This window comes from Notothenia coriiceps, unplaced genomic scaffold (assembly GCF_000735185.1).
Source record: "Notothenia coriiceps isolate Sejong01 unplaced genomic scaffold, NC01 NC01_scaffold00035577, whole genome shotgun sequence".
In the NCBI taxonomy this organism is placed as follows: domain Eukaryota; kingdom Metazoa; phylum Chordata; class Actinopteri; order Perciformes; family Nototheniidae; genus Notothenia; species Notothenia coriiceps.
Window position 1 is genome coordinate 34,119 of NW_011368278.1, and position 20,492 is coordinate 54,610.

Below are 20,492 nucleotides of genomic sequence, written 5' to 3' on the forward strand. Positions count from 1 at the left end.
ACAATCTATCTCCGAGGTAAACAGATCTGATCCCACTACTGGAACAATCAATATATTTCAGCTGGATAACAGGATTGGTGGTCTGATGGATCGGATAACAAGGAGCCATGCAGGCGACAGAGGTGGAGGCAGGAAGAGAGGAAAAAAAATGTCTTGGTAATAACTATGTATATCTCATCTATATATTTAGTGTTCCGATTTCTAAGCACAGTGTGGCATCCGTACAAATGAAACCTTCACTAAATACAGATTTAAGCGTGCCTTTTTCAAAATACATGAATTTGGGATTATTGCTTGGATGTTGTTATAGCTGTGCCTTTTGTCTGTGAGGAAATAACCCTGTCATTTTTCCTCTTTTGAAAATGTGCCTTTTTTGAAACGTTTGGGATAGATTATTATTTGTTTTCAACTTCTGTTTTAAACAAAATGTCTGAAGTTTCACTGCTAGCTTATCCGTTCAGGGGCTCAGTCGAGAGGGGGGGGCCGCGCGCCGGCCAAAAAAAGGGGGAAAAAAAAAAAAGAAAAAAAAAGCCCTATGGACTGTGATCTGTAGGGTGCCGGTTCCAAGTCCCCGAACCGACCTAAAAATGGAGTGGTGGACTTCTACTTGGAGAGGTTCCCCAGGTCACCTCCTGCCCTGCCGTGGGCCCTTGAGCAAGGCACTGGACACCCTCCTTCCCCCGCTCACCCTCCCATTGTCCCTGGGCGCTGGTACATAGCTGCCCACGTGCTCCTAGTGCTAGACTCCTGGTGCTAGGATGGCGTTAAAAGCAGAGAACACATGTAACTGTGTGCTCTGCATGTTGACCATTAAAGAGGGGTTCATCCCTCCCTAATTCTATTCTATTCCATATGTATTTATTACTCATGTCGTATCTATAATATTTCAGAAACCTGTTGTGGTTTTTCGTAAACTCGCTGAAATATTTAGAACAAATGGGTTATTTAAAATATGGAAAGACTAGCAGTAGTAGGAATAAAGATTGAAAAGATTTATAGTGTTTTTGTTTATTTGTACTTGTAATTGTTGAGGAAATACATATTTTTCTCTTTTAAGAGTGAAGTTGGAGAATTCACAACTCTCTCAGGCTTGGGAATGCATAAGCAAATGCTGTATACCAACCTCCTGTTGTCCTGGGGTCATTTTTGACCCCAAAGGAAATCTATTGCTGTCAAAAATAGGTTTTTAATTCATCAAATGGTCTGAAAATTATAGGTGGTGGTTCAATACTATGCTCTTAAACGAGTAAATACCATTTGAAGTAATTTAATTGAATTATGGGGTGTTTATTGTATTTTATAACACCTTGACCTTCTGGGGTCAAAAATGACCCCGCAGGACAAAGTGGAGCAATGGGGCACATTTTTTCAGCATAATGCTGCAACAACCCCCTGCCTGCTCCCTCGGAGCACGCACGCAACAGCGCGCGCCGCAGACGCACGCACGCACGCACGCACGCACGCACCCTCACGCACGCACGCACGCACGCACGAACGCACGCCGCACACACACACACAAACACACACACACACACACACACACAACAACCACACACACACACACACACACACACACACACACACACAAACACACACACACACACACACCACACACACACACACACACACACACACACACACACACACACACACACACACACACACACAACACACACAACCACAATGTATGTCTTTTGATGTATGGATCAATCAATTGTCAAGTCAAACCAAACAGGCCTTTTCTCACAATGTATGGGGCATTTCACCTTTCATTCTGAGAGAGACAGGCAGCAAAATGAGGAGGCAGAAACATTTGAGTGTGCGAGGAGGTTCATGAGCTAATCTTTAACCGTGTTAAATGGACGGCAAAAAATAAACCGTGAGGAGGATTCAGGGTCAGAAGAGGAGGAAACTCTGAAGACGGTGAATCGAGTAAGTTCAGACCAAATTCTTCCTCTGAAGAAGCCCCCACATGCGCCCACTTCTGAAATGGAAGAGGTTTTGAAATGGAGGAAAATGAACATGAAGAGGTAGATCAGAAATGGAAGAAGTATACAGATATAAACAGAGAAAGGGAGAGACACTATATAAAAATATGACATATACAAACAATATCAACACACACGGAAAGAGAGGGGGGGGAGAAGAGAGGATTATACCTCAAAATACGTGGCGCTCCACTTCTGACACTTCTTCCTTCTATTCTACTGATTCTACTACTACCTCTTCATGTTCATTTTTCTCCATTTCAATATTACACTTCTTCCCATTTTCAGAAGTGGGGCGATGTGGGGGCGGCTTCTTCAGAGGAAGAATTTGGTCTGTAACTTACACTCGATCCACCTCTTCATGAGTGTCCTCCTCTTTGACCCTGAATCTCCTCATCGGTTTATTTTTTCCTCCATAACACGGTTAAAGATTAGCTCAATGAACCTCCTCCACACTCAAAATGTTTCTGCCTCCCTCATTTTGCTGCCTGTCTCTCTCAGAATGAAAGGTGAAATGCCCCAACATTTGTGAGGAAAAGGCCTGTTTGTTTTTTGACTTTGACCAATTGGATTGATCCAATACATCAAAGAATACATTGTGTGTGTGTGGTGTGTGTTGTGTGTGTGGTGTGTGTGTGTGTGTGTGTGTGTGTGTGTGTGGTGTGTGTGTGTGTGTGTGTTGTGTGTGGTGTGGTGTGTGTGTGTGTGTGTGTGTGTGTGTGTGTGTGTGTGTGTCGTGTGTGGTTGTGTGTTGGTGTGTGGTGTGTGTGTGTGTGTGTGTGTGTGTGTGTGCGTGCGTGCCGTGCGTGCGTGCGTGCGTCACGTGCGTGCGTGCGTGCGTGCGTGCGTGCGTGCGTGCGTGCGTGCGCGCGCGCGTGCGTGCGTGCTCCGAGGAGCAGGCAGGGGGTTGTGCAGCATTATGCTGAAAAAATGTGCCCCCATTGCTCCACTTGGTCCTGCGGGGTCATTTTTGACCCCAGAGGGTTCAAGGTGTTATAAAATACAATAAAAACACCCATAATTCCAATTAAATTACTCAAATGTATTTACTCGGTTAAGAGCATAGTATTGAACCACCCCTATAATTTTCAGACCATTTGATGAATTAAAAACCTATTTTTGACAGCAATAGATTTCCTTTTGGGGTCAAAAATGACCCCAGGACAACAGGAGGGTTGGATACAGCATTTGCTTTATGCATTCCCAAGCCTGAGAGAGTTTGTGAATTCTCCAACTTCCCTCTTAAAAGAAGAAAAATATGTATTTCCTCTAACAATTACAAGTACAAATAAAACAAAAACACTATAAATCTTTCAATCTTTATTCCTACTACTGCTAGTCTATTCCATATTTTAAATACCCATTTGATTCTAAATATTTCAGCGAGTTTACGAAAAAGCATCACAACAATTTCTGAAATATATAGATACGAATGAGTAATAATACATATGGAATAGAATAGAATTAGGAGGGATGAACCCCTCTTTAATGGTCACACATGCAGAGCACACAGTGACATGTGTTCTCTGCTTTTAACCCATCCTAGCACCAGGAGTCTAGCACTAGGAGCAGTGGGCAGCTATTGTACAGCGCCCAGGGAGCAATGGGAGTGAGGGGGAAGGAGGGTGTCCAGTGCCTTGCTCAAGGGCACCACGGCAGGGCAGGAGGTGACCTGGGACCTCTCCAAGTAGAAGTCCACACTCCATTTTTAGGTCGGTTCGGGGACTTGAACCGGCGACCCTACAGATCACAGTCCAAGCCCCTACTGACTGAGCCCCTGCCGGATAAGCTAGCAGTAGAAACTTCAGACATTTGGTAAAACAGAAGTTGAAAACAAATAATAATCATATCCCAAACGTTTTCAAAAAGCACATTTTCAAAAGAGGAAAAATGACATGTTATTTCCTCACAGACAAAAGCACAGCTATAACAACATCCAAGCAATAATCCCCAAATTCATGTATTTTGAAAAAGGACCTTAAATCTGTCTTTAGTGAAGGTTTCATTTGTACGATGCCACACTGTGTAGAAATCGGAACACTAAAATATAGATGAGTATACATAGTATTACAAGACATTTTTTTTCCTCTCTTCCTGTCCTCCACCTCTGTCGCCTGCATGGCTCCTTGTTTACCGATCCATCAGACCACCAATCCTGTTATCCAGCTGAAATATATTGATTGTCTCCAGTGAGTGGGACAGATCTGTTTACCTCGGAGATAGATTGCTCATCCAAGAATAACACTAATGTGAAATGTCTGAGAGGGCACAATAACATATGTATAGGATCTGTGTTGGTGTGTGTGTTGGTTTCATGAGGTTTTCTACTCCATCTAAAACGTGTTTAAAGGAGAGCAGCTCAGTTCATAAACACATATTATTGAATCTAAAGATAAAATATATGTTTGTCTGCGGAACTAGAACAATATCATAAGAAGAGTCATCGTAATCTATTCAACACTAATTTCATTTCCAATGTTTTCAGTGTTTGGAGGCACGATGTCCAGGATGTACCGCTTCCCCACGACTGATGGGAACCACCTCCGGGTGCTGGAGCAAATGGCAGAGAGCGTCCTCTCGTTAAACATCCCCCGACAGTTTGTCAAACTGCTGCTGGAGGAGGATGCAGCCAGGTACTAACACACATTTATTGTACATGTCTAAAGAATTAACTCAGGGCTACGTGGTTGGCAAGGATATTCCATTTACTGTCACCAGAAGAACAGGCAAGTTTATTTATAGAGCACATTTCAAAAACAAGGTGCTTTACAATAAAGCCTTTGACACACTGCAACAGAAACACATTATAAGATGACCCTTACTGTAGATGCATAAGTGGGTCTTTTTGGACCTGGTGAGGTGGTTTTCTTGAAGTATCTTTGTCATTACTTTTTTTTTATCATTTCATATTCCAGCTATTCCTCAAAAAACCTCTTTTGGATATCATGCCATTCAAATTTTTAATTTACATTTTAAGAAATTGTAGTTTTTCTATTACTACCCCAAGCTTCCATAATTGGGTCAAAAATGACCCGAATGCATTTTCTATGGAATTTCTTTTTTTTTCAAAATGTAAAAAAAATGTCTAAAATTATAAATAGTGAAAAATGTAATATAAAATATTTCTAGTGTGAACCAAAATATAATACCAAATATTATAAAAGGCATAAAAAATGGCATAAAAACACATATTATTCTAATACGGGTCCTTTTTGACCCACTTATGGAAGAGTGTAGTCACTCGGGCATCAAAGGGTTAAAACATTCAAAAGTCATTCAAAAGCCAATCAAATAAAAAACAAGCTAAAAATGAATAAAACGGGTAGAAAATACCAGAAAGGGTTTCAGTACAGTGTAAGATATGATTTCATATAAAACATTCCTTAGTGTTGATTTTATAAAGAGGTAATAATAATTCCTTATATTTATTATAGCGCTTTTCCAGAGCTCAAAGCGCTTTACAAATACACATTACACACATATCAGACAGTACTGTGCGTACTGTGGACCATACCCACAGGAGCAAATTCAGGTGAAGTGTCTTGCCCAGTGGCGACTGGTCATTAGGGGCAGGTGGGGCACAGCCCCACCTAGTGTCAGCAGAAAGTATTAAAAAAAAAAGATTAAAAAAAAATGCATAAAATATATTTTAAGATCATATTTAATCATCTGATTTGTCTGTACATTGCTGTTTTAGTCTGTGTTCTCCTAATTAGTGTCTACAGTGTGTGCCTATTGAGCTGTTTAGAGCCATGTGGGACAAAACCCGATCATGCCCCTCCCTCTCACTGTCAAGTCAGGGGTCTGCAACCTTTTTGACCAAAAGACCATTTTGCTCCTTTTTCCCCAAACATTTTTTGTCTGGAGCCGCAAAACATATTTCATAGCTTGATAGCTAAGTTGTATTTATTGTTATATCAGACAAAAACTACAGTTTTTTTGCATTTATTAGGCTATTTATTACATTATATAAAACTGTTAACCTCTAATAAGAAACAAAGAACTCCTATAAGGAGAATTACAGATAATACACAGGCCTACTTTAAAATAAATTAAACACAGCACTTGGGGATTCCTCTGCACATTTGAAGGAAAAAAAAATATTATTAAAATGAGCCCACTTTGAAATAAATAAAACATATAGCTGCACCCTAAAAAGAGTTAAAGGTAGGGTAGGTAAGAATGGAGCGCCTCCAAGAAAAGGCACTCGCGCGGGACCGTAGCAGGATGTGACGCATATTTTAGTTGACCTAATTAAAACCGTTTTGTTTTTATTTATGTGTCACAGTATCACCTCAAAATACAAGATACGAAACATTTTCAACCGTGCAACAAAATATAAATACTCCTACAAATACTTTATTTATATCCTTCTTATTTTGTTCTAAGCTCAAGGGAGCCAGAGCAGAGGGCTTAAAGGGCCGCATGCGGCCCGTGGGCCGCGGGTTTACACCTGCACCGATATTGTTAAACAATGTAGCGCTATCTATTTTACTCGAAGCTGCGGTTTTGAACCCTGTAGGAAGTTTCGGGTGTTGGAAAAACGCTTAACATTTGTCTTTTTTTTTTGCATTAAAATTTTTTTTTGACGAGTGATCGCGGGGGATAACACACCATCCAGTGTATAGCAAGAGTCTAGAAGTCCTTAAAACCGTGTCTGTTAGCAGTACCTTACCGGGCGGGGGGCTGTTTCAGCCGTAAAACTTTTTACCGCAAAAAGTACGTAAAAATTCGCTGTATGAAAGGCATGAGAGGATCCCGTTCCGNAATTCATCTTCAAGTCAAAGTAAGACCGCAATTTGATTGAAAATGGGATCTTACTAAGAGAGAACAATTCAATATTTAAATGATACAATTACATTTTTTGGGTATCCTTTTGTTGAACTGTCTGTTTAAAATTAATCGAAGCATCAGACAAAAAAAGCTTTTGAAAATAATATTATATTTTGATTTAGGTCAAAATATAATATTTGTAAACCTGAAGAGTCAGAGCCTCACCAGCCATGAACCTCACTGCACGTCACTGCAGAAGCTTATATATAGACATCTAAGTTTCTTGTGCCCCACCACTTTTGTACATATCAAAACGCCACTGGTCTTGCCCAAGGACAAAACGGCTTTACAGACGCAGCGGCGGGTTTCGAACTGGTGCAACAGACCTGCAGTTTTCTTCGAGTTTGTTCCAGATATAGTGAAAAGCAGAAACAAGCCAGAGAAGATCTGTCATTTTTGCTTGAAAAAGAGTCATTTGAAATGCATCTTCAGAAGTCTCATATCACTTGCTCTGCAGGGTGTGTGAGCTGGAGGAGCTGGGAGAGCTGTCCCCCTGCTGGGAGAATCTTCGGAGACAGATTGTCTCTCAGTACCAGTCCATAATACTGGCTTACCAGGAAACACTGTCGGACCTCAACAACTACAGAGGTTAGGTTACTTCTTCGTAGCCTTTGATAAGTAATAATATCATTTTAAAACAAGCTACAGCTGTTTCCCTGATCTGTTCGCCACATATCATTCTTTTCCATGCTCTTGTTTTTGTGTGTACCCATCCTTTGTTATGTACGTCAGGTCCCTCGTTCAAAGCCAGCAACCTGAAGGCGGAGAGGAAGCTCGAGTTCATGCCAACCAACCTCCACGTTCAGAGGATGAGGGTGCAGGATCAGCTGGGCTTCGGTGAGACCTATACCCCCCATGATAACATGGAGGAGCAAATCTAAAAACCAGCATCACAACACATAAATCCCAACCTTATCTATTGCTAAGCAGGTTCAAACCTACAATGCATTTAGTTTGGTGAATCATTTACTATTTGTCTTTATTCATATTTATATACCAATGTGTAAATTGTATTTCACAGTACAACAGTTTTGAATTTTTACTTAACTTCCTATGTTTGTGTTAACATTTTTACTCTATTTATTTTATATTTGATTGCATATTTTTTACTATTTCATGGTTTTTTTTATTGTACATTTTTACTTTGGCTTCCTATGCTTATATTTTTATTCCATTTTCTGTTTATATTTTTACTTTTTTAATGACTAAATATGTATTTAAGATATTAATAAAACCTAATTTCCTCTCCAGAACACACGTACGATGTGATAACGATCGGAGCTCCGGCGGCTCACTGCCAGGGTTTTAAAAACAGCGGTTTGAGGAAACTCGTCCAGAAGTTTGAGGAGGCCAAGAAACAGTAAGTTTGGGGGGGAAAGAGTTACAAATGTACCAATATTGAACATTTATTAGAAAAATAAAACTCATTTGCATGTTTTTTTCCCTTAATCGCAATGATTTCCTCTTATTCTATTCTTTTACTTAAATGTTTTCAAATTTTAAAAACATTTGCTCCATAATGAATTATTTTGTGTGGATGATGTATCTTTTATTTTATTTTTGGCTACCCTGAAGTCTTCTTTACATAAACCCCCCCCCCCCACAAATGCATCGTTTCTTTAACTATTACATTATTCATTTCTTTGGCTTCCTCTTAATTTTCTTTTTGTTACTTTTTATTGATCAGCGTATATGAGGAGGAATGGTGAGTTGTTGCATTGCTTTGCTTGTTCTCATTTGTTTGTACACTGTTTGTTTCTCACTGCTTTGCACCAACACAACAAACACATTCACTGTATATGTAACAAAGTTTCATAATTGTCAAACCTTTTGGAGGAACTGTCGCTAGGTTTAAACTGAATGAATGTGATCTGCACATACTAATGTCACGTGATGCATTTGGCATTAACAGTATTGAAAGTAGCTTCGATGTATGTTGCAATGCACACTGAGACATTTTGTAACACAGGACACAAAGTTTGTTGAAAGAACGCTCATTTGATAAATTCAGAAAACATAAAGCCAGCATTAATACAAATGGTCTATCTGAATTTATAAATTGAAAGGAATCACCCCTAGCCTCGTTTTATTGCAATGTAATGTCTCTGTTTATCTGAAGTCCTTACTTAAGCCACCATAGGCATGTGCATGCTAATGCTATGTTGTTAGTTTAAAGGGCATTTGTGTTAGTCAACAGTCCACTTTTTACAGTTTATAGAGGAGAGGGTCATCAGCATACTTAGGAAAAGCCATTCTGCTAAAAAACACGTGTCTTTGTTTTCTAAAGCAGCGCCCTCTCCAGCTCGCAATCCATCGTCTACATTCCCCAGGACATAGTCAAAGCCAAAGAGATCATCGCCCACATCAACACGCTGAAGACGCAGGTCAGCTACTACGCAGAGAGGCTGTCCCGAGCCGCGAAAGACCGATCTGCCAGCGGACTGCAGAGGACGCTCGCTATTCTGGCTGATAAGGTTCTTTACAACATCTGTCATTCATGAGCACTTAAAGGAACACTTAAACATCATCAATATCACTCGCCTTGTGGTGCCATCTATTGCCATTATATTGCCTTTCCCAATCAGACACGTCAGTTGGTGACCGTCTGCGACTGTAAGCTGCTGGCTTCAGCCATTCAGGCCCTGAACGCAGCGCGGCCCGAGTACATCGCCTCCAAAGCGTCTCCCTCCGCCGACTCGGAACAAGTAGTCCTGCGCAACGACCAGGACACGCTGCTCGCCAAGTGGAGTGGCAGCAACAGCCGCTCCTCGCTGCAGGTGGACTGGCATGAAGAGGAGTGGGTGAGTTCATTAGGAATTACCACAACCAAAGGATTTATTTTGATATATTATTCACATAACAGTCACTTAATGAGTATCTTCATTTGTCAATGCACAAAAACATGCATATATTTTTTTGTTTTCATCCAATATCCATGTATTGGGTTTAAAAACTTGTATTGTAAAAGACTTTTATAACACAAAAAGAAAGTATGAACTATGAAACATAGTTGTAAATGTGACATCATTAGTTCAAACCACCGATGTTTTGCCCAGGCAGCCGGTGTTATAGTTATGTAATCAAGCTCTGGGCTTGCATGACATAAAATGAGGCAAAAAAAATGGAGACGTGCTCCGTGATTTGCATAATGATGTGATTCATCTCATCGCTCATGCATCTTCTATCCCATCTAGCGCTGTTCTTCTCCCTGGTGTAATTACTCCATTAGCCTTTCTTGCACAGCTCTGGTAAATGGATGACGATGCTCTTGTCCGTCCCGTTTCAGGAGAAGGTTTGGGTGAATGTGGACAAATCTCTGGAGTGCATCATCCAGCGCGTGGACAAGCTGCTGCAGAAGGAGAGGAGGCCGAGCGTCGGCAGTCAGGACAGTGCACACACTGAGCTGCAGGTTGGGGCCAGCAAGAAAGGTAACACACACCCTCAATGTTCTTTTTCTGTTTGTGTAGTAATTCAGCTTTTAGGCTGAAAAATATTTTGCATGGTTTTATATGACAATCTTATCCTTATAAGTTAAATCTCTCTCTTTTTTTTGAGATTCCTTTGCTTAAGGTTTGATTATGCAACAAAAAGTATATTTAAAAATAAATTCTGATTAGCAATGCATCACTTGTAGCTGAAAAAAGTTTTTATGCAATCCAAACTATTTTCTAAAGTCATTAAAGTTTGTATTTTATTCGCATTTGTTTTATTTTGCTTGCTCAGTAATATGTTTTATTTGTAATAATGTGTGATCCTATTGTTAACATAAATCAAGTAAGTAAAAAAAGAACAAAATAGCTCAAAGACGAATTAAACAACACATTATCAAAAAAAGTCTAAAAATTAAAATGTATATAATGGCGCATTTCCACTACAGCGTGGTGTAAGCGTGCCGTGCCCGGCCCGTTTCTGGTTGCGTTTCCACTAGGCGTAGTTCCGGCTAGCGGGTACTTTTTCACAGTTTTCTGGCTCTCCAAAATTGAGGTTCTTTCCGGGCCAACAACCGGGCTGAGTATGCTAAACTAGTGAGAGAATCGCTGGCAACTACAACCAGATGAACATATTTGACCGTGATTTAATTATAATACACGTTTCAAAATGATGCCGAAGTAACAACATACTGATACCGGTTAGTAAAAACCATGAACTAATGCTTTGACAAGTCTGCAGACAGACGGCAGGCGAAAAACCTTTTAAAAAGCGTGTTTTCTGAATGGAGATCGGCTAAGCTAACGCAGCATATGCTCCGACCGTCCACACTCACAACAACGGCCTATACAGACATAAAGAAACCAGCGACTGTATTCACCATGACACAGACAGTCTGTGGTTTGTACCTGTTTAACTTTTGTCTAGTTTCTGAACAGATATGAGGAGCTGTGAGCTCTGAGGGCTAGCAGCTAACGGCTGATGTTGGTTTTGTGTTTAGCATTGAAGATGTCGTCACGGCCCCGCCTACACTGCGTTACTATAGTTACTGCCCCAGTTCCTAAACTGTAATGGAAACGCAGCACAAAGTGAGCCTGGCCTACCAAGGCCTAACTATACCGTACTAAGCCGTGCGAGGCCCTGCAGTGGAAATGCCCCATTAGTGATTCACAATAATAGACTTTAAAGAGTATAAATTGACATCAATGTGTATGGCTGTGAAAAGATGAAGGAAAAAGAGCTTTCTGGATCAACCCAGGAAGTTTATCAGAGAAATCTCCTTCATTACCATCTTCATCATCCTCATCATTACCTCCACGATCATCACCTCCACCGACCTCCTCCTCTCTGCCCGCCCTCTCCTCTGCACAAGACTCCTGTAGGTTCATTTCATCTCTTATTCAAAATGTTAGTTTTTCTTCCTTTGTCAACACTTTTTCATTTCAAGATTCTTAAATACATTTTCTTTACTTACGGGTATTTTTCTAGTTATTCATCTTTTGGCTATCATGAGAGAAAACTGACAAATGTGAAGTTTAAGTTTGTGTGCAGTCTTTGTCTCATTGGTTTGTCCACACTGTTGCAGCGTCTCTGTAGCTTTAAGCAGAAAGTGTTTCCTCTCTAGCTTTGCTTCTGTTAGTGCTGCTCCATGCGGTTGTATCTGAGATATTGTGCTTACTCTACATGTTGTACTGAACCAGGGTCACATCTCTATCCAGACTTTCACATCAAAATGCTGCTGGCTATTGAATAAGCAGAGATGGATAAGGTATTCAGGTCTTTTTTTAAGGATGGCAACTGATACCAAGTCCTTCATTGGAAATGTTTCTTAAGCAAAAGTTATTATAATCGGGAAAGAGCCTCAAGCATTTTAAGTCAAAGTCTACAATGCAGAATTCTGTTTTAATTGGATGAGGTGAAATCTTTATTATGTTATTCTTGCACACCCCTCGATTTCTAAAGTATCTTCAGATAAAAAGATTCAATGTTTTCCCTCCTAAATGTTGTGGAGTAGAAGTGAAGTAACTGAATTACATGACTTGATTAAATGTTGTACTTAGTAACAGTTGCACCTCTGCTTAGAGGTTAGACAAAGCATTGGCAGGCACCTCATTTGAATAATTAGAACAAATCCAGCTTAAAAGATGTAGGCTGAATGTTGTTGTATAGATCTCTGACCCTGGTTTGGAGTGTGGTGGCGCCCTGTTGGCTCGCGGTGCAGCTAATCATGCATGTTGCACCTCCGTCCCCAGATGGAACACCCTGTGCGGAGGAGGCGTACCCAGGTAAGAGCTGCTGTCCGTGCCACGCTTCTCTGCGCCTTTACCCACTCTCCAAGACTCTGGTTTCATATTTGAGTATCAGATTAGGGCACTGTCATTTTTCTTGAGTTGGTCTTGTTAATATGTTTTGACAAGGTATTTTCAGAAACAATACCAATCTAATTGTATAGTTGGATTGCTGTAAATGCAACCAGTTCATTTCTATGCCAATTTCTTTTTTCAACATGTTCGGGTCACACAATCAAATAAGGCATTCTACCCAGAAAAACCCTTGAGGATTACATGATGTAACCGCTATGAGACAACACACTTATTGGGCTATATTAGGAAGACACTACATTACTGTATGTTCTGTTGGAAAAAGCAAAGAACTTAAGACTGGAGCTTAATATTATATTCAAGTGAAATATTTAAGTAACTACTTGACTTTTTGCTTTTTATTCCCCTTTAATTTCACTCAAATGGACTCTTCTTTTGAAATATGGTTAGCTTGTTGTATTTGTGTGTCAATGTCCATTTGGCATATGTACGGCATTTTAATTCTCCCAGTTCCGTATAAAGAAAGAGACGAAGTGCTTCTGCTTTTCCTGTTGCTTCCCTGTTTCATTTGTTTTCTGTTTCTGTCTTAACAGCCCCTAGAAGATCTTATAAGAAACCACTTTATTTGAAATGATTCACACTTAACATCACATCTCCAATAAAGTCAGATTGCATTGTGTTTAGTCTAACCTCTGTAATGTATTTACGCTCTCTGTGTCTGTTCACAGGCGAGTGGAGCGAGGCGCTGTACCCGCTCCTCACCACGCTCACCGAGTGCGTCGCCATGATGAGCGACAAGGCCAAGAAGTCCATGGTGTTCCTCCTGATGCAGGACAGCGCCCCCACCATAGCCATGGACCTGTCACTGCAGTACCGCCGCGACGTCGTCTTCTGCCAGACGGTCAGCACTAACACAAACCCAAGAGATCTTACACACACACACACACACACACACACACAGTTACCTGCTAGAGCGACTCACAACCAGCCAATCAGTGAAGAGTTCATACGTCTTTATATATTGCACAGCTGGAGGGTGCAAATGTCACGTTCATTCATAAGCCGATGGATTACTGTAGACACTAAGAGCCAGTAAAGAAAGTGAGACAGATATAGAAGGGATTTTCTTCACCTGCAGACTCTTCACTCTCCCACTCTACAGACGTTTCATTTCCCTGAGCCAACGTTAGAAAAAAAAAGTGGATTTTTGTCTAGCAACTTGTTATTTTTACAGCTTCCTATTCCTGTATTTTTTCGTCCAAAAAAAAAAAAAAACTGAGAGAAGATCCAATATTTGTATCGTTTGACAAAAAGGAAAATGACATCCCTCTGTTGGAGTGGCAAAGGAGGCTGGTGGGATTTTTTTTCGCCGCCAGCAAAGCCGGGTCCTGGGATGGAAAAAAGTGTATTGCCGGCGAGTCTTGCCCTTGGCTCTAGGCCCGAGTCTGAGTTGCCGCCATCCGATCCTCCGCCAGCATCCCCGGCCCGTGCAGGTGCCCCCGAGCCGGAGTTGTCGTCATCTAGCCTCCCAACCCATCCAGAGCCTACGCCATCCGACAATGTCACTTTTACACCCGTAAGCCAAGAAGAGAAACCGGTCAGCCACAACAAAAATAAGTTTGTCGGGACCTGGAAAATTAAAAAGAAAAAAAAAAAAAAAGTGATCAAATGTATTGCACACTATGTGTAAGGGCAAAAAAGAACAACGTGTTCACCACGGGGACGTCCAACTGCAGGGCGAAGACTTTAGAGATGCACATAAAGGGGATCGAGGCACAGAATTTATGGAAAAACAACATTACGTTACTGTTGTCTAGTGTGTGTGTGTGTGTGTGTGTGTGTGTGTGTGTGTGTGTGTGTAGAGACAGTATATAAAAGGAACGGTGCAATTCAATTGAAAAATGGTGTGTGTGCATATATATGTAAAGCGATAGTATTTATAAAGGGATAGTATATAACACAAACAGCCTCCCTTTGTCTATGACCTCATGTAAATATGTGTGTGTTGCAGCTCACCGCTCTGATCTGCGGGTTCATTATCAAACTGAGGAACTGTCTCCGTGACAATGGATTTCTCCGACAACTCTACACCATCGGCCTGCTCGCTCAGTTCGAGTCCCTGCTCAGCACCTACGGTACACACACACACACACACACACACACTCACACACCTCTTTCACAATAATCAGGTGTTAATGGTGACCCATGTTTGTGTTTTCAGGAGAGGAGTTGGCCATGTTGGAGGACATGAGTGTCGGCATCATGGATCTTCGCAACGTCACCTTCAAGGTAGGAAGATGTCTGATTGTCACCATGAGGATTTTGTAGCTGCATGGAAATAAAAAAACAACATTTCTGCTAGACTATTCTTCTGTTGTTTTTTGCCGTAGTTTAGTATCCAAGATGTCAACTTGGATGCTTTTGTTACTTCTGTTTTACTTTGCCAAGAATCATTTTTACCAGCGCTGCTATGATTAATCACTTGAGAGCTTGTGGCATCTATTTTAAGAATCCATTTATTCTCCTAAAGTTCCTAACATTTACTGAATTCAGCTTAGTTTGCAATTAATGATACGAAACTTTTGGTTTGTTCTTTAAAAATAAATGTATTTCCATGGCTGCATGTTCCCTTCAGGTGACCCAGGCCACCGGCAGCTCCGCCCCCGACATGCTGCCGATCATCACGGGGAACCGGGATGGCTTCAATGTCCGCATCCCTTTGCCGGGGACCATGTTCGACGCGTTGCCACGGGAGATCCAGAGCGGCATGCTGCTGAGGGTCCAGCCCGTGCACTTCAACGTCGGCATCAACGAGCAGCAGACGCTCGCTGAGAAGTGAGTGAGGAGGGGAGGAAACAGGGCTGAGGTTTTGTCATTTAGCAACTTTTAGCAGGATGTGGTGCTTTGAGCCATGAAGGAAACATTTAGTTTTCCTTCTGTGTTTCAGGTTTGGAGACACATCCCTGCAGGAGGTCATCAACATGGAGAGTCTCTCCAGACTGAACTCTTACTACGAGCAGTTCAAAGAAGTGCTGCCTGAGGACTGTAAGTAATAAAGTGTGTGTGAAGTTGAGCAAATACTAACAATAACATCGAGGCAGGGAGCATCCTCTTACTTCCAGTTGGTGCAGTGGCAGAATGTTAGCTTTAAGAATCAATGACAGATAGATCCAGCAGTAGAGGTACATTTAGTTACTGACTTGTAATACGTCGACATCGTGCCACTTGTAGATTACATTACATTTTTTTTTTAAATGTAAGAACTACAACTTTTACTGTTTCTTTTCAAACTTTATGGACATTTAGCTGACAATACTTCTGTGCTTTTACTGAAGAGTTTCTAAATGCAGGACTTTTACTTGTAATGGAGTACTTTAACGTTGTGGTTCTTAAGTAAAGGATCTGAATAGCACTTTCTGTCAGAGCTAACCGCTATTTGTACAGATACTTTGGTCAATTTTCTCTTCTTCTTTCTTCCTCATTTTTCATGTTCCACCTCCAAACCCCCCTCAGGCCTCCCCAGGTCTCGCTCTCAGACGTGTCTCCCCGAGCTGCTGAGGTTCCTGGGGCAGAACGTCCACGCCAGGAAAAACAAGAACGTAGACATCCTGTGGCAGGCTGCTGAGGTAGAGATCCTGCTTTTTAAGTACATCAAATATTACTACAAAACGTATGAAAGAATTGAAAGCCTCACACAATCTGCTCAATATGGTATTCCTGCCACTTAGGGTCTCTCACTTAAACCTTCCCTCCCTCTCTGCCTCAGATCTGCCGCCGGCTGAACGGCGTGCGTTTCACCAGCTGCAAAAGCGCCAAAGACCGCACGGCCATGTCGGTGACTCTGGAGCAGTGCCTGATCCTGCAGCACGAGCACGGCATGGCACCGCAGGTCTTCACGCAGGCCCTCGACTGCATGCGCAGGTAGGACGCCCTCACAGTGCCTGAATGGAAAAAAAACAAACAACTGAAAATCATACAAGGGCAAAAAAAAGTATTTTTCTCTAAATATGTATTGAAAGCACTAAAGTCAAAGGAAAACAAATGGAATCCGGACACGTACGATGTTTTGCCCATGTGTGATTTTAAACAAACGTTGCCTGTTTCCTCTGTGAAGCAAACTGATCCAAAGTTGGCGGTTTGTCTGAAAGAGGATACTTGAACCTTTCGAAGTTCTCATGGCAGCTTACTTCACCAAACTCTTGTCAAACAGTTAGTTCACTTTCTTTCTGAGACAAAGGTCTGGAGGAAAGAGCTACCTAAGGGATTTCAAAGTGAGAGGATCCTCTTTGGATTGTGTGAGTGCTTCTTGCTCCGTTTGTTCTGTCTTTCCATCGTTGTCTCGTCGGTGAAGTTTCTGAGTCCCTAACAGGCTGGCAGTGTTTTTATTTATCTGTATCATCGGAGCACTTCATCTTCTATCGGCGCCATCTTTTGTTTCCCTTCGTGCCTCCTTCTTTCCTTCCGTTCTTCCGTTACAATAAGGTGGTGTTAAAACATTTACTTTTCAGTCAGTGTTAGACTAAAACACTTTATTTGTTGTCTAAATATTGCTCGCAGCATGGCCAAATCATACATGCATCAGTACAAAAATGTTTTAAAATGAAAATAGATTTTGCATATTTTAAAAGATGATTCAGAAAGGGTGAAAAACACGAGTAAGATTAACATCTAAAAATAATACAAGATTTTGTTGTATTTACATTTTAAAGTGTACAACAGATTTCTTTACTTTTGCAACTGAGAAAAAACATCTTAAAACCACAGATTTCCACAAAATATGTTCTTTAAACACCTTTCCAAAAAATATGTTATTTAAATACCTTTCCAAAAAATATGTTCTTTAAATACCTTTCCAAAAAATATGTTCTTTAAATACCTTTCCAAAAAATATGTTATTTAAATACCTTTCCAAAAAATATGTTATTTAAATACCTTTCCAAAACATTTTAAACAGTTTGTGGTTTCGACATCTACTAAAAAAAAAGGCATAAAAGGGAGACTTTAGGGGCACTTAAAGGAATGTATGTTCCCCAAACGGCTTTATTGAAATGATCCACGAGCAGATTTGAAAAGTGTTTGTATATTTCTGTCTGAAAATGTGTGTGTGTTCAAAGTGGAGTTCAATGTGACTTTGTGATATTTGAATGTAAAAGAAGATGTGATTATAAAGTGGAACTGTCATTCCAATACTGGCATGGTACGACATCTCTTCACCTTTTCCTCTCCTCACATCTCTCCCTGTCTCCTCCTCTTCTCCTCATCAGCCGGCGAGCATGAAAGCAGCTTTTTGATCATTATAACACTTTTATTCATGCTCTTAGGAATGATTTGGAGCTGTGACGCATGTTAGAAAAAGCTTGAAGATATACCCCCCACTATAATAAGTTCACTATGAATAAGTGCATCCTTTAAATACATTTTGAAGTGAAATCTGAAACAGATACTTACTGCATGTTAGCGTTTCTCTTAAACAAATAATCCTTCTAAAAGTGTTGTATTTCTTATCCGCTTGCAAACACATTAGGCGCTTTCACACCGGAGTACTTTTCCCGGTATAGTTCCGATATAGTTCTGAAAATGTGCGTTCACACCAAAAAAATCCGGAACTAGAACTTAGTTCATGAGAACCTTTTCACCCCCTTTTCAGTCCCTGCTAGAGAGCAGGTACTTTCATGGGAGAAAAAGGTTCCCATTTCTGACTGGATGGGCGGGTTGCAAACCACGCCCCGTAAAACTCTGAAAAGTTTTGTGAAGCCGCCATTTTATTTGCTCGCATTAACATTATTAGCATTAGCCCAGCGCACCAACTGAGAGAGACTAACTTATGGCAACACAAATTAAAACGTGGAGATGAGGAGGTGTCGGCGTTCTGGCGATTTACTCAGAAGGCTTCAGTAGAAGCTGCTGGGAGTCCCAGAAGCTTCTACTGAAGCCAGTCCCCAACTCCGGGGACTTCCGGCCGGGGACTCCGGGTGGCAGTATACGCCGTGAAGTTGTTTGCGGCCTGCCAGTAAACCCAAAGCAGAAGAAGAAGAAGTGACGTCAGCGGCTTCATTTGCCTAATCCACCCCCAGGGACTTATTCCGGTGTGAACGCGATCTACTCTTTAGTTCATGAGAACTAAATAAGTTCTCATGAACTAAAGAGTTCTGATGAATTAAGTTCTGATGAATTAAGTACGGCAAAGTACTTGGTGTGAAAGCGCCTATAGTGTATATAGTTCAAACTTCAAAATGTCGCATAATCCTACATTTAAAGGGTGTTTTCCTGCATCTTGGTTTTCCAATTGATGCAGCCCATTCCTCTGGACACGTTTCCCTTCCTCCTTCCTCACCTCATGTCATAAAATATCTAAACATGGTGAGCCATTGCTGTTTTACTTATCTTCTTTCCTTTTTTCTGAAAGACGTGGAAACATCTTTCTTAATTTTCTCTTTTTCTCTTGTTTTCCCCTCTTCCTCTTCGTCATGATTTGGCTCATTTTCTGTTGTGGTTTGGTTTGTAATTAATTTCCACCTGTTGATTTGAATGACTTATTAACATTCTTATGTCACACCATGGAAACGGCTGTCTATCGTCTATTCTTTGTCATTGTGATTATTCGCCGGTATCACCTTTTACTTTTCCATTTCTCAACTGTGCATGCATATATACATGCCATCTTTATTTGGGCACTTCCCTCCTTCCCTTTTGCCATCTTTCATTGTCATGCTTATTTCCTCTCCTTGTTTCCTCTTTTCATTTCCTCCTTCAAACCTGCTTTTCTACGTCCCGCTCTTGCACCACCTTCCCTATCATCCAACCTTTTTTTGCCGCTCCACACCTCCTCCCTCCTCCTCCCCGTGCCTCAGAATTGGGACGAGGGAGGGGGTGATCCAGAAGAACCTGAGCGGCTTGCTGCCGGTGCGGGACCTCAGGCTGGACCCCAGCCTCCTGTACTCGCTGCCCCTGCTGGCCTTCAGCCCCAACCTGATGGTGGTCTGGATCTTTCTCAGTGTGGCCTATTTCCTCGCCAAACTCCGCTGCAGCTGAGCGTAAACACTCTCTCTCTCTCTCTCTCTCTCTCTCTCTCTGACTGAGGAAGCGTGGAAATAACTCCACACGGACCCCTGAGGGTGTTTCTGAAACTGTGCCACTGTCCTGTGAGTGTGTGTTCACCATACACAGTGATACTGCCCCAGCCTCACCAAGGACTTCACACCTGATGCCCCGTTTACCATCAGCAACACCACCTCTTTGGTTTTGTTTTGGTTTATGGGCACTTCCTGTTTTGTAGTTCTTCCTTTTGCAAGCTTACAAGGTTAGCTGCATTATCATTCTCCGCTTTTTCTGTACGATTTCTATGCGTTTTTACACACTTTAACAGCATTTAAAGTCTATGTTTAGGTAAACAAACAGCTTAATATAATGTATACATAATGATATAGACTTATTCAGAGAAATAACTAAAAACACAAGGCTGGCTTTTCCATTTCCACCCTGAGGACAATTCTTTATAAATAAGACAAAATAAATGCAGCCAGCTTAGTGTGAACTCAGTCAAAGTGCTAGCTACAAAACGACTTCATTGAATCAAAGCAACATCTTTAACTCTTATCATTTATATTTAAGATTTTAAAAAATGGTCCCAAACAGTTCATGTCTCACTGATACATCTGTAGGCTGTATCGCCCTCTAAAGCAGTGGTTCCCAACCTTTTTTCCCAAGAGGCCCCCCAAATGACTCATGTTGGAAGTTGCGCCCCCCCCCCCACCCACACACACACACACACAAGGGTCTCAAAATGCTACAACTACTGTCACAAACTGGATGAATGTGAAGTATTTTGTTAAAGGAGGATGAAAGTGTAATTAAGGAGCACTATTGGAGTGACTTTGATGGTTATTGGATTCCCGCTGTATGAAGAAATTAAAGGACGGCG

General features: G+C 41.3%; 1 protein-coding gene and 1 long non-coding RNA gene across 3 annotated transcripts in view; one reads left to right on the plus strand and one right to left on the minus strand.

The window, feature by feature from the left end:
- LOC104963061 (uncharacterized) overlaps window positions 1-20,492 on the minus strand; it is a 23,338-nt gene that overhangs the window by 1,411 nt on the left and 1,435 nt on the right. The window contains exon 2 of the long non-coding RNA XR_800273.1: window positions 19,484-19,489. This is a non-coding gene — a long non-coding RNA (uncharacterized lncRNA). The remainder of the gene's footprint in view (window positions 1-19,483; window positions 19,490-20,492) is intronic.
- The window catches only part of LOC104963059 (type I inositol 3,4-bisphosphate 4-phosphatase-like), a 21,333-nt gene continuing 5,316 nt past the window's right edge, over window positions 4,476-20,492 (plus strand). Inside the window, exons 1-17 of one of the 2 annotated variants that reach the window (XM_010791608.1) lie at window positions 4,476-4,621; window positions 7,279-7,409; window positions 7,554-7,658; window positions 8,073-8,181; window positions 8,509-8,526; window positions 9,112-9,295; window positions 9,407-9,622; window positions 10,108-10,249; window positions 11,476-11,628; window positions 12,503-12,535; window positions 13,300-13,472; window positions 14,583-14,706; window positions 14,793-14,860; window positions 15,207-15,406; window positions 15,519-15,616; window positions 16,085-16,197; window positions 16,338-16,492. In XM_010791608.1, the coding sequence (XP_010789910.1) occupies window positions 4,488-4,621; window positions 7,279-7,409; window positions 7,554-7,658; window positions 8,073-8,181; window positions 8,509-8,526; window positions 9,112-9,295; window positions 9,407-9,622; window positions 10,108-10,249; window positions 11,476-11,628; window positions 12,503-12,535; window positions 13,300-13,472; window positions 14,583-14,706; window positions 14,793-14,860; window positions 15,207-15,406; window positions 15,519-15,616; window positions 16,085-16,197; window positions 16,338-16,492 (2,156 nt within the window). In that variant the 5' untranslated portion in view covers window positions 4,476-4,487. Of the gene's footprint in view, window positions 4,622-7,278; window positions 7,410-7,553; window positions 7,659-8,072; window positions 8,182-8,508; window positions 8,527-9,108; window positions 9,296-9,406; window positions 9,623-10,107; window positions 10,250-11,475; window positions 11,629-12,502; window positions 12,536-13,299; window positions 13,473-14,582; window positions 14,707-14,792; window positions 14,861-15,206; window positions 15,407-15,518; window positions 15,617-16,084; window positions 16,198-16,337; window positions 16,493-20,492 lie in introns of both variants that reach the window. The other variant, XM_010791609.1, reaches the window with a different exon arrangement.